At 40.6% G+C, this 13,378-nt stretch overlaps 1 protein-coding gene across 3 annotated transcripts in view; it reads left to right on the top strand.

Moving 5' to 3' along the window:
- FSD1L (fibronectin type III and SPRY domain containing 1 like) overlaps positions 1-13,378 on the top strand; it is a 66,675-nt gene that overhangs the window by 11,564 nt on the left and 41,733 nt on the right. For all 3 annotated transcript variants that reach the window (XM_066367513.1, XM_066367516.1, XM_066367514.1), the window contains exons 2-3: positions 4,883-4,978; positions 10,985-11,116. In XM_066367513.1, the coding sequence (XP_066223610.1) occupies positions 4,883-4,978; positions 10,985-11,116 (228 nt within the window). The remainder of the gene's footprint in view (positions 1-4,882; positions 4,979-10,984; positions 11,117-13,378) is intronic.

Genomic DNA, 13,378 nt, shown 5'->3' with positions numbered 1-13,378 from the left:
GATAGAATCTGAGACCCTTGTAGGCACCCTTTCAGATTGATAGGATCCCATGGAGCAGATGAAAGTTTTCTTTGCCCTCCTTGTTCACCATTAGGCTTTGATAATAAATAAGGCAGATATATTATATATATTTCTAGAACAGTGATTATAGGTAGAGGAACTGATACATGTAAGGGCTCCAGGCATGGTAGAGAAACTTACATTAGGAAACTGCAGCTTGACTACAGCAGGAAAGAGGAAGTCTGGTGTGAGTTAAAGCAGGAGAGAAGTAGGCAATGAGAAAGAAGGTCATGCAGAGTCTTACAGATTATGTAAGGTCATGTTACTAGGTTATATTGAAAGATTTTAGATTTTATCCAAGGACCAGTGGGAAGCCATTGAAGGCTATTGAACTGGAAAAGTGATGTTATCATATTACTCTAGGTTCAGTATAGAGAACTGACTATTGGGGAGAGACCAGTTAAGAAGTTTGCAAGAGTATAAGCTAAGATATGATATTGACTTGTAGTAGTAGTGATCATACAAAAGGGAAATTTGACACAACTTAGTGACTGCATGTCACACACAAATGAGAGGAGAGGATATAATAATGACAACCTAGGTTTCTGGTTTTGCAGTTAGTGCTATTTGAAGAGAAAGAACCCTAGAGAAGGCTTAGGTTTAATAGGGGACATTATGACATATTGAGTATTGAAGTGCTTGTGAGACATCCAAGTAGACATCCTTTTAAAAAAAATTTTATGTATTCATTTTAGAGAGATGGGGGGGCCGGGAGAGGAGGAGAGGGACTGAGAGAGGGAGAGAAGGAGAGAGAGAGAGAGAGAGAGAGAGAGAGAGAGAGAGAGAGAAGTGCGGGGGGAGGAGTAGGAAGCATCAACTCTCATATGTGCCTTGACTAGGTGAAATTGGCGATCTCAGCGTTCCAGGTTGATGCTTTATCTACTGCGCCACCACAGGCCAGGCCCAAGTAGAGGTTTCAAGTAATCTGAAATTGGATTTAAATGGTCCTGAAGCTCAGAGGAGAGGTACTATGTAGCTAATGGTGCCCTGTTCATGTATAGCTTCGCATTCATTGAGACTTCTGGTTTTGTGCTTCCTCTGCAACTTCTTTATCAGTTACTTGTGTCTCCATTAAAATGCTATTGATTACATTTGGAGGACCTAGAGCAGTAGAGTGGGGCTCAGTGCGTTATGGTATCTTTTGGTTATTTTCTGCCTGTTTTTTAAGTTTCTGAATTCTGAATATATAGATATCCTGCCCTGGCATGTTGCCTGCCGTATTAGGAAACACTTTTTAAGAATTCTGCTGGATATGGTACCTATTCACCACCCTCCCCTTGCATGCCTCCTATATTAGGTCCACACTGTCCCTGTATATACCTCTTCTCTGACTCCTGCCGCCTAGAGAAAATTTTACCCTCATGTTACCTACACAAGCTAGGGTTAAGTTTCGGAACTCTGCTCATGTAGTCCTCATTTTTTAGTTTTTTAAGTAAGTTTTAGTGTTGGTGGTAGTTTGTTTTAAATATTTTGGTTACTTGTGATTTGTTTTCTAGTTCTACTGAGCTCCTTATTTCTTAGTTCTTTTTATCTTCATGTCAATTCCATGCTAGCAAATCCCTGTTCTTGTGACGGCGACAATGGTTGAAGCCCTTGTCCCGTCATAATTGATTTCTCAGCCCTCCCTAGTAAACCTCCATGGTAGTAGAAGACTAAATGTGAGCTCCTGGTTAGTCTTTTGGGTTTGCTCCTTCTCTCTACAGCGGATTAAAGAGCAGATGGCGTGAGAGCCTCTGGAGCCCTTGTCTCAGCGACCTGTCCTTGGAGAGCTTTCGGGATATTGCCCCTTTTTCTTCTAAACTTGGGAAAGCTTAGGGTAAACGTGCCGCTTTACTTGCATTAGCTACCAAGGCCATGATGGTTGCTTTGGGTTCTGACTCTTAACTCGCCTGGATGATTGCTTCTTCTACAGCCATGTTTACTAATTCATTTTGTAGCTGTGAAAATGCTGAGTCTCCAAAGCTGCCTTGTCCATTCTTAGAGCATCTCAGTAGTGCGTATCACATCAGTACACTCTCTCCCCACCAGAGGTTGCAGTAGCACACCCCCTGAGATTCTCAGCCTTTGGTTTTTGTTATTTTGGCTGTAAGGTAAAGGTGTCTTTCTTAGGATGTGGGCCCTTTATCTAGGTGTTCTGTGATAGACCCTCATGATGTACTAGAACTCCCAATTACATTCCAGATGTGAGCCATAGAGCATTTTCTCATCAAAAAATGAGATACTTCCTAGAAATGCTCTATCATCATTTAAAAACTTTTTATTCCTAACCACTTTTGGGGGAAGTAATTTTAAAGTTTTGATACCATTCTCCCAGAAACATCAACACACTGATAATAGGGTTTCTTTCCACAAGTATTACAAGTAATACTTCTTGGGCCAATAGAAATGGAGGAAGGTCACTGTTTATTCTCTGGTAGTAGCAGACTTTTGAATGAATAAAGGGTGATGGTCAAGAGAAGCAGACTTTTGAATGAATAAAGGGCGATGGTAAAGAGAAGAATAACTGTAATCTAAGGGAATTGTATCTTGGAGCTCTGGAACAGTACCATGCACAAAAACAGCATTTTCCTGATGATTCTTTGAGTCTGTATAACTTACAGCTGTCCTCAGTTACAATCTTGTTGCTGTCAGATGCCAACCTTGACATGGATATTTGTACTTTTTGTGACCCCCAGAAAGTCTTTCTAACCAGAACCAATAAGCAGTGTAGGTTTTACAGGAGAGAAGAATGAATTTCCCCCTTTGTTATTGTAGAGGGATCTCCAAAGAGTGCTGTTTATGTACCGTTATTTTTTGAGAGGTGGGTAATATTATAACACTACCTTTCCATTTCTAGAGGGAATATTTAATATAAGTGGAGAAATTAGTGAAATTCCTGTAAAGGAACTTGGTTGCATAATTTAAGAATCTGGCATAAGATTGTTAGTATATTTAACACATATAGAAATTCTGGTATTCTGAAAAGAAAGTTCAGGAAGCTTTTAGGTTGTTTATTAATTGCAAATTAAACTTATCAATATATCTTTGCCCTTACCCCACTCTTAGAATTATATAAACTGCTTGAGTGTTACAGACTTCTAATGTTGTGTTCTTCAGTATGGTAACTTCTAGCAACATGTGTTTATTGAGCACTGGAAATGTGGCTAATTTAAATTGAGATATGCTATAAGTGTAAAATACCTATGGATTTGGAAGACTTAGTACTATAAAGGAAGGAAAAAGGGAAGGAAGAAAGGCACTCAATAATTGTTAAGTATTGATTACATATTGAACTGATAATATTTTAGATCAGTTGGACTACTAAAATATTAAAATTACTTTCACCTGTTACATAAAAGTACTTGCATTGGATTTCTACTGAGATTATGAGTACCTTGTTTGGGTTTTGTTGTTACTATCCATGGAGAGTTATTAAGCAACTAGACCTGTACTTTCCAGTATGATAATACTTGTTACACGTGGCTATAAAAATTGAAATTAAAGTTAAATGAATTCAGCATCTGACCAGGCAGTGGCACAGTTGATAGAGCATTGGACTGGGACGCAGAGGACCCAGGTTTGAAACCCTGAGGTCACCAGCTTGAGTATAGGCTCACCAGCTTGAGTGCTGGGTCGCTGGCTTGAGTGTGGAATCATAAACATAATCCCATGGTCACTGGCTTGAGGCAGAGGTCATGGGCTTGAGCCTACGGTCACTGGCATGAGCAAGGGGTCACTTGCTGTGCTATAGTCCCCTGGTCAAGGCACATATGAGAAAGCAATCAATGAACAACTAAGGTACCGCAACAAAGAATTGATGCTTCTCATCTCTCTCCTTTTCTGTCTGGCTGTCCCTATCTGTCCCTTTATCTCTCTTTGTCTCTGTCACAAAAATATAAAATAAATAAAATAAATTCTGGTCCTCATTTGCTCTATTTACATTTCAAAAGCACATTAGCTTCATGTGGCCAGTAACTATCAGATTGGACAGCACTTACAGAGGACATTTCTATCATAGCAGAAAATTGTGTTGGATAGTACTGAACTAAAGTGTATGAGATAATTTAATAACCAAGTATTTTAAATAGGAAGCATTATCAAAAAGTCTGAGATATTACAGCTAAAATTACTTCCCTTGTTTCAGTGATTTTCAACATTTACATCTGGGGACTGGTGAAAATAGGAGAATTATTTTAGGGACCACTAAGGCACAAATCATCCCAAGCATAAGCAGATTCAACTAGATCATTGGGTCTGTAGTCTTCATACAACATCAGGGTTGTTAACTCCTTTGCAGTCCGACAGGAAATTTCTGGTGGACCAGTCCACAGACCAGTGGTTGAAAAATACTGCTTATTTATTATGCTTCCTCAGCATCTGTAAATATTACAATGCATTTTGTAATTTAAGCTGCACATGATATACTTTCATATTTCTAAAGTATGTTTTTTATTTTTATAAATACATAAAATGTTAAATTTCAATGTCTCTTTGTTTTTATTCCTGATGGTTTATTAGAAGTTTCCATTTGTTCTTACAGTGTTTTAGGTTCGATTCTATTTCTTTGCCATAGCCTTATAACGTAAAATAATACTACTGATAATAATTAATAGTGATCATCTTTATTGTGAAAGGTATGGTGGTGATTTACTTGTATGTTAGGAATAAAAGGTTTTAAAATAGCACACATACTTATTCTATCTTTTTAGTTACAGGCCTTTGGAAATTTTGAACGAGAAGCTTTACATTGCTTCTGTTTATTATACTCTTACATAAAGAGTTTATTTATAAATTGTTGTTACTAAAGTTTATAATTCATAATGTTTTATTTTTTATATCCTAGGAGGCTCTACAAAGGATCATTTCAACTCTATCAAATAAAAATGATGAAATTCAGAACTTTATTGATACACTAAATCAAACACTCAAAGGAGTTCAGGTATGAATCTTTTCTAAAAGTTTGTGTAAATAGCCTGACCTGTGGTGGTGCAGTGGATAAAGCCTTGACCTGGAATGCTGAGGTCGCCGGTTTGAAACCCTGGGCTTGCCTGGTCAAGGCACATATGGGAGTTGATGCTTCCTGCTCCTCCCCACCTTCTCTCTCTCTCTCTCTCTTCTCTGAAATGAATAAATAAAATAAAAATAATTTAAAAAATGTTTGTGTAAATATGTTATAATGAATGATTATTGGGTCAAATCAGAAGTATAAAAACATTGCCACCATGCAGTGGATCGAGTATCAGCCTGTGATGCTGAGGACCCAGGTTCGAAACCCCAAGGTTGCCAACTTGAGCGCAGGCTCATCTGGCTTGAGCATGGACTCACCAGCTTGAGTGAGTTGTCTCCAGCTTGAGCATGGGATCATAGACATGACCCCATGGCCACTGGCTTGAGCTTACAGGTCACTGGCTTGAAGCCCAAGTTCTATGGCTTGAAGCCCAAGGTTACTGACTTGAGCCCAATGTCACTGACTTGAGCAAGGGGTCACTGGCTCAGCTGGAGCTCCCAGGACAAGGCACGTATGAGAAAGCAATCAATGAACAACTAAGGTGCTGCAACTATGAGATGATGCTTCTTATCTCTTTTTTATTTTTTTTATAATAATTTTATTTTTTTAATGGGGCGACATCAATAAATCAGGATACATATATTCAAAGATAACAAGTCCAGGTTATCTTGTCTTTCAATTATGTTGCATACCCATCACCCAAAGTCAGATTGTCCTCTGTCATCTTCTATCTAGTTTTCTTTGTGCCCCTCCCCCTCCCCCTTTCCCTTTCCCTTTCCCCCCTCCCCCCGTAACCACCACACTCTTATCAATGTCTCTTAGTTTCACTTTTATGTCCCACCTACGAATGGAATAATGCAGTTCCTGTTTTTTCCTGATTTACTTATTTCACTTCGTATAATGTTATCAAGATCCCACCATTTTGCTGTAAATGATCCGATGTCATCATTTCTTATGGCTGAGTAGTATTCCATAGTGTATATGTGCCACATCTTCTTTATCCAGTCATCTATTGATGGGCTTTTTGGTTGTTTCCATGTCCTGGCCACTGTGAACAATGCTGCAATGAACATGGGGCTGCATGTGTCTTTACGTATCAATGTTTCTGAGTTTTTGGGGTATATACCCAGTAGAGGGATTGCTACTGGGTATATAGCAATAGATAAGGTAGTTCTATTTTCAGTTTTTTGAGGAACCACCATACTTTCTTCCATAATGATTGTACTACTTTACATTCCCACCAACAGTGTATGAGGGTTCCTTTTTCTCCACAGCCTCTCCAACATTTGCTTCTTATTTCTCTTCCTTTCTGTCTGCCTGTACCTGTCTATCTTCCTTTCTCTCTCTCTAAAAAAAAAGTATAAAAATATTCCATCAACTCTAGATTACAAACTAATAGAAATGAGAGCAGGGTTTTCAAATGGCAGACAAACAGAAATGCTTTCTTTGATATTGTTGCATTCTCCAAGGAATCATCAAGTAGTAAGGAAAAAAGAAAAGTCTGAAATTGTAGTTATTAGAGAATATTATAGTACTCACTTTTGTCCTTTTCCATTTTATTTTTGTTTTTTCTAATTCTAAGAGCAAATTGTACCTTTTCAAAATTATCGGGAAGCTAAGCATTGCTTTTATGTTAAGTGGAAGAAAAATGTAGGTGGTAAGAGGTCTCCTTGTAGAACTAGATGAGGGTAAAACACAGAGGTAAAAGATAAAATGCCCAAAGAGGAGAAAGAGGAAAACTTAAGGAAATGGTGCCAGGCTTGGGGAGATAATCCATACTGTAGATCAGGGGTCCCCAAACTACGGCCCGCGGGCCGCATGCGGCCCCCTGAGCCCATTTATCTGGCCCCCGCCGCACTTCTGGAAGGGGCATCTCTTTCATTGGTGGTCAGTGAGAGGAGCATATTTCCCATTGAAATACTGGTCAGTTTGTTGATTTAAATTTACTTGTTCTTTATTTTAAATATTGTATTTATTTCAGTTTTGTCTTTTTACTTTAAAATAAGATATGTGCAGTGTGCATAGGGGTTTGTTCATAGTTTTTTTTTATAGTCCGGCCCTCCAATGGTCTGAGGCACAGTGAACTGGCCCCTGTGAAAAAAGTTTGGGGACCCCTGCTGTAGATAATCAAATGTTGATGGCAGAAGTGACCTTACAATAATCTGGTGATGCTTTCCCATGAATGTACCATAATGAATTTAAAGGGATTTTTTTGTGTAAAATAAGCATAGAATATATGTAGGACACTTGTAGACAGTATATCCTTTCCTATGGTTTTTGTTTGTTTTAACCAAAGTAATTGCTTGGTCCTTGGCGTGTTAAACCTTAATGTTCATTGGGTCTATAGTCTTCATACAACATCAGGGCTGTTAACGTTAACTCCTTTGCAGTCTGACAGGAAATTTCTGGTGGACCAGTCCACAGACCAGTGGTTGAAAAATACTGCTTATTTATTATGCTTCCTCCCTTCCCCTCCCCTCTTCTGCCCTCCCCTCCCCTCCCCTCCCCTCCCCTATTTGCTAGAGAAATGAGAGGCAGGGAGGCAGAAAGACAGATTCCTGTGTGCGCCCCAACTGGGATCCACCTGGCAAGTCTCCTACCAGGCAATGATGTATCCATCTGGGGCTGTTGCTCTGTTGCTCATTGCTCAGCAACTGAACCTTCTCAGTGCCTGAGGCGAGGCCATGGAGCCATCCTCAGCACCCAGGGCCAACTTGCTTAAACCACTCAAGCCATGGCTGCAGGAGGAGGAGGGGGGGAAGAGAGAGAGAGAGAGGGAGAGAGAGAGAGAGAGAGAGAGAGAGAGAGAAGGAAGAAAGGAAAGGACAGAAAGAAAGAAAGAAAGAAAGAAAGAAAGAAAGAAAGAAAGAAAGAAAGAAAGAAAGAAAGAAAGAAAGAAAGAAAGAAAGAAAGGGAGGGAGAGAGGGAGGGAGGGAAGGAGGGAAGGAAGGAAGGAAGGAAGGAGAAGCAGATAGTTGCTTCTCCTGTGTGTCCTGTGTGGGAATCGAACCCGGGACTTACACATGCTGGGCCAACGCTTTACTGCTGAGCCAACCAGCCAGGGCCTTTCCTTTCCTTTTGAATTTACTGTAATTGAAGTCAGTTGATTATGATCTTCACTACTGTAACTGTCTTTCTTGACCTATTTTATCGAAAAATTGGGTGAATTCACAAATTCAGTTTCTTTAAGCAATGCTAGTGGTTCTAAAACTCTGATATGTGGGAGAGAGGGTCATCACATTTGACATCCGGACAAAGAGACCATAAGATAGAGCTAGCCTCCCCCAATTTTTCTGATTGACAGACATGCTCACTGAAAATGGGTGCATAGGAGAGAGTGGGCAAGAATCCATAAAAATGTACCAGTTTATGTCCTGGCTGGTTAGGTCAGTTGGTTAGAGTATCATTCTGATAAGCCAAGGTTACAGATTCAATTCCTAGTCAGGGCATATACAGGAATCAACCAATGAATGCAGGGATAAGTAGAGCAACACATCAGTGTTTCACTCTCTCTCTCTCTGCCCCCCCTTCTCTTTCAAATCAATAAGTAAAAGTGAAATAAAGATTAAAAAAGGAAAGTGCCAACTGGTTATTGAGTAGTCCAATTCCTTTCAGATGAATAAACTGAGGTCCAGGAATTTAAGTGACTTGTCCTGGGTCACAATATTACTGAGTGGTTGGTGTGGGATTTGGTTTAGATTTTCTGCCTTCCAGATTGCACGTTTATTCTTCCACAGCTCATTCTTATCATTGTAAATAAACTAGTAAAATGATTAAAACTACTTTGGATAAGACTCCAGTGTGTTAATGTCTGGTGTTGTAAACATTATGAGCAAAGTTTGGATTATGATAGTATAATACAGTGGTAGTCAACCTGGTCCCTACCGCCCACTAGTGGGCATTCCAGTTTTCATGGTGGGCGGTAGCGGAGCAACCAAAGTATAAATAAAAAGATAGATTTAGCCCCAGCCGGTTGGCTCAGTGGTAGAGCGTTGGCCTGGCGTGCAGGAGTCCTGGGTTCGATTTCTGGCCAGGGCACACAGGAGAAGCACCCATCTGCTTCTCCATCCCTCCCCCTCTCCTTCCTCTCTGTCTCTCTCTTCCCCTCCTGCAGCCAAGGCTCCATGGGAGCAAAGTTGGCCTGGGCACTGAGGATGGCTCCATGGCCTCTGCCTCAGGTGCTAGAATGGCCCTGGTTGCAACAGAGCAACGCCCCAGATGGGCAGAGCATCGCCCCCTGGTGGGCATGCCGGGTGGATCCTGGTTGGGCGCATGCGGGAGTCTGACTGACTGCCTCCCCATTTCCAACTTCAGAAAAATACAAAAAAAAAAAAAGAAAGATTTAACTATACTAAGTTGTTTTATAAAGATTTATTTTGCCAAACTTAGTGAAAATCCGACATAAAGTACTTGGTAAGTAATTATTATTATATGCTTTAACTTGCTGTAACTCTGCTTTATAAATTTTATAAAGTAAAGTTACTTCCCTACTTTTTAAATCACCATTACTGTGGAACCAGTGGGCAGTTAGAAAATTTTACTCCTAACAGAGATACAAAAGTGGGCCGTAGGTATAAAAAGGTTGACTACCCCGGTATAATAGATTATACTTATTAGTTCTTTTAGCCGGTGCCAATTTGTTTCTCTTAATTGAATGATTCATTTCAGTTGAACAGTGTCTGAAGATAATTTCTTCTGTCTTATCATTGTTGCAGACTTATCTAGAGATTTCAGAGATATTTTAAAAGTATTTCTTGTTGAAATAATAGCATCTTGCTTAATGAGACAGTGAGAAGTCAACACACTTGAAATGCTTTATTAATTCTGCTGCTGGCAACTATTTGTATAACTTCAGGCAGGTCACTTAGCTGTATTTTATTTCATAAAATTTAGGTGAGTATAAATTCTAGTCAGTAGATGACTTCTGAGGTGCCTTCTAGCACTAAAATCGAATAGTTGATAACTGTTTTAGGATCCAGTAAGGAATTGCTAAGTCTTTAAGTTCTGTTTATCTTTTGTAAATGCAGTGTTTTAGACAATGTGAAAGATGAAAAATTTTACACAAAATCAGCCCCATCCCTATCTGTTCAACTTCAAACTATTCCTCAAGAGATACAGAATAAAAATCTTTGGAGTATTTTATTAAAATGCTTCACTAATGATTCTTTTTCTTTTTTTGTGATAGACAGAGAGAGGGACAGATAGGGACAGACAGACAGATAGGAAGAGATGAGAAGCATCAATTCTTTGTTGTGGCTCCTTAGTCTCCTTTGTTGTTCATTGATTGCTTTCTCATATGTGCCTTGACTGGGTGCTGCAGCAGAGCGAGTAACTCTTTGCTCAAGCCAGCAACCCTGGGCTCAAGCCAGCGACCATGGGATCATGTCTGTGATCCCACGCTCAAGCCAGTGACCCTGCGCTCAAGCTGGTGAGCCTGCATGCAAGCCAGATGAGCCCGTGCTCAAGGCGGCGACCTCGGGGTTTCGAACCTGGGTCCTCCACCTCCCAGTCTGACGCTCTATGTCCACTGCGCCACTGCCTGGTCAGGCTCACTAATGATTCTGATGCACAGAAAAGGTTGAGAACTGCTGCCTGGGGTCTGCCTTAGAGCCCAAAGGTCTGGACAAAGTTGGCAATTTTAAAACATCCTTTCACACTGTCCTGTGCAAACAGTGTCATAAAAGATGGAGAGAGAGTATGGGTTAGTCCAAAAAGGCTGCTCAACTCATAACATAGCTGAAATAGTGTTATCAGCATTAACAGCCAGCTTCTTGGGTTTATGTGTTTTATAAAGCCTTATGTCAAATATTAGAATGTTATTTTTATGATTGGCTGAGTTTATAATATAGAACTATTTTCTCCTTTGATTAAATATATCTTGGTTTTCAATGTTTAGCAGCTCTTCAGTAAAATCACTTTGTTTTGTTTATTAAATAGGAAAATTCTTCTAACATACTTTCAGAGTTAGATGAAGAATTTGATGGTTTATACTCTATATTGGATGAAATGAAAGAAACTATGATTAACAGTATCAAACAGGAACAAGCTCGTAAATCTCAAGAGTTACAGGTGAGATCATAAAACTGTTTGAATATGAATAATTTTAGTCTAATGCTTGATTTAGTAAAAACAAATAGTGAATTTCTATGTGTAACTACTTTTATCTTGTAGAAGAGTGATTCTTAGCTTTTTCTGGTCATAGATAATCTCATTTTTTTTAAATTGTGATATAAAAACATAATATAAGATTTATCCTCTTAACCATTTAAAATTTACAGTGTATTAGTGTTACCTATATTTACATTATTGTATAACAGATCTCTAGAACTTTTTCATCTTGCAAACTGAAACTCATGGAACAACCCCGCATTTGCCCCTCCCCCTACTGCCTGTCAACCCCCATTGTATTTTCTGTTTTCCTTATTTTGACTACTCTAGATACCTCATATAAGTGGAGCCATACATTATTTGTACTTTTTTGTGACTGACTTACTCCTTTTCTTCCCTCCCCTCCCCTCCCCTCCCCTCCCTTCCCTCCCCTCCCCTCCCCTCCCCTCCCCTCCCCTCCCCTCCCCCTCCCCCTCCCCCTCCCCCTCCCCCTCCCCCTCCCCCTCCCCCTCCCTCCCTCCCTCCCTCCCTTCTTCCTTCCTTCCTTCCTTCCTTCCTTCCTTCCTTCCTTCCTTCCTTCCGGAAGGTAGATAGAGAGACAGATTCCTGCATACACCCCAACCGGTATCCACCTAGCAACTCTGGTCTGGGGCCAATGCTCAAATCAATAGAGCTATTTTAAGCACCTGAGGCTGATGAGCTCAGACTAACTGAGCCATCCTCACTTCCCAGGGCCAACGCTTAAACCAATTGAGCTATTGGCTGCAGGAGGGGAAGAGGGAGAAAAGGGGGAGGGGGGGGAGAGAAACAGATGGTCGCTTCTCTTGTGTGCCCTGATTGGGAGTTGAACTGGGACATCCATACACTAGGCTGACACTCTATCCACTGAGCCAACTGGCCAGAACTACAGTGTGTCCGTAAACTCATGGTGCACTTTTGACCGGTCACAGGAAAGCAACAAAAGATGATAGAAATGTGAAATCTGCACCAATAAAAGGAAAACCCTCCCAGTTTCTGTAGGATGATGTGGCAGCATGTGCGCATGCGCAGATGATGACGTAACACCATGTATACAGTGGAGCAGCCCATGGCCATGCCAGTCGAGATGTGGACGGTACAGAGGAAAGTTCAGTGTGTTCTGTGGCTCGCTAAATTTGAATCTGTTACCAAAGTGCAACGTGAATATCGGCGCGTTTATAACGAAGCACCGCCACATAGGAATAACATTACTCGGTGGGATAAGCAGTTGAAGGAAACCGGCAGTTTGGTGGAGAAACCCTGTTCTGGTAGGCCATCAGTCAGTGATGAGTCTGTAGAGGCTATACGGGATAGCTAGCTAAGGAGCCCTAAAAAATCTGTGCATGAGCCCACATCGAACTGCACTGAATAGGTATGAAACTGGGAGAGTTTTCCTTTTATTTGGTGCAGATTTCACATCTCTGTCTTCTTTTGTTGCTTTCCTGTGACCGGTCAAAAGTGCACCATGACTTTACGGACACTGTATATTTCATTCTTTTTGACACTATTGAAAATGAGATTATTCTCTTAATTTTCTTCTTGGATTGTTCATTGTTTGTATATAGAAATGCAGCTCACTTTTATGTACAGTACTGATTTTGCTCACACATGTCTGAGAATCTGAAAGCTTTGGAAGAATACAAACGTTCTCATTCTCTTACACACACACTGTACACATGCAATTTTCAAGGGTCAGATATGCTTTTAAGTCTGTCCATACTTCCCAGGTTGAGATTTTTTTGTTTATATTGGGGAGGTTGAGGTGGAATTACTTAAGTCATTCAAAGAATTATTTATACAGTATTCATAAATTTCAATAAATAAATTTATTATTTTAAAACACAAAATCGGAGAGGAAAGGAAAACTCTGTTTTTCTGAAAATCCAATCCCCAACTTACCCTGTGCATATTTCTGCACCCTCTTCACAGCACCAGTTTGAAATACATTCTTTTTTTTTTGTATTTTTCTGAAGTTGAAAACGGGGAGTCAGTCAGACGGACTCCCCCATGCGCCCGACCAGGATCCACCCGGCATGCCCACCAGGGGGTGATGCTCTGCCCATCTGGGGCGTCACTCTGTTGCAACCAGAGCCATTCTAGCGCCTGAGGCAGAGGCCACAGAGCCATCCTCAGCGCCCGGGCAAACTTTGCTCCAGTGGAGCCTTGGCTGCGGTTGGGGAAGAGAGAGACAGAGAGGAAGGAGAG

Source organism: Saccopteryx leptura, chromosome 2 (genome assembly GCF_036850995.1).
Source record: "Saccopteryx leptura isolate mSacLep1 chromosome 2, mSacLep1_pri_phased_curated, whole genome shotgun sequence".
NCBI lineage: Eukaryota > Metazoa > Chordata > Mammalia > Chiroptera > Emballonuridae > Saccopteryx > Saccopteryx leptura.
This window is presented reverse-complemented; position numbering and strand designations above follow the sequence as displayed.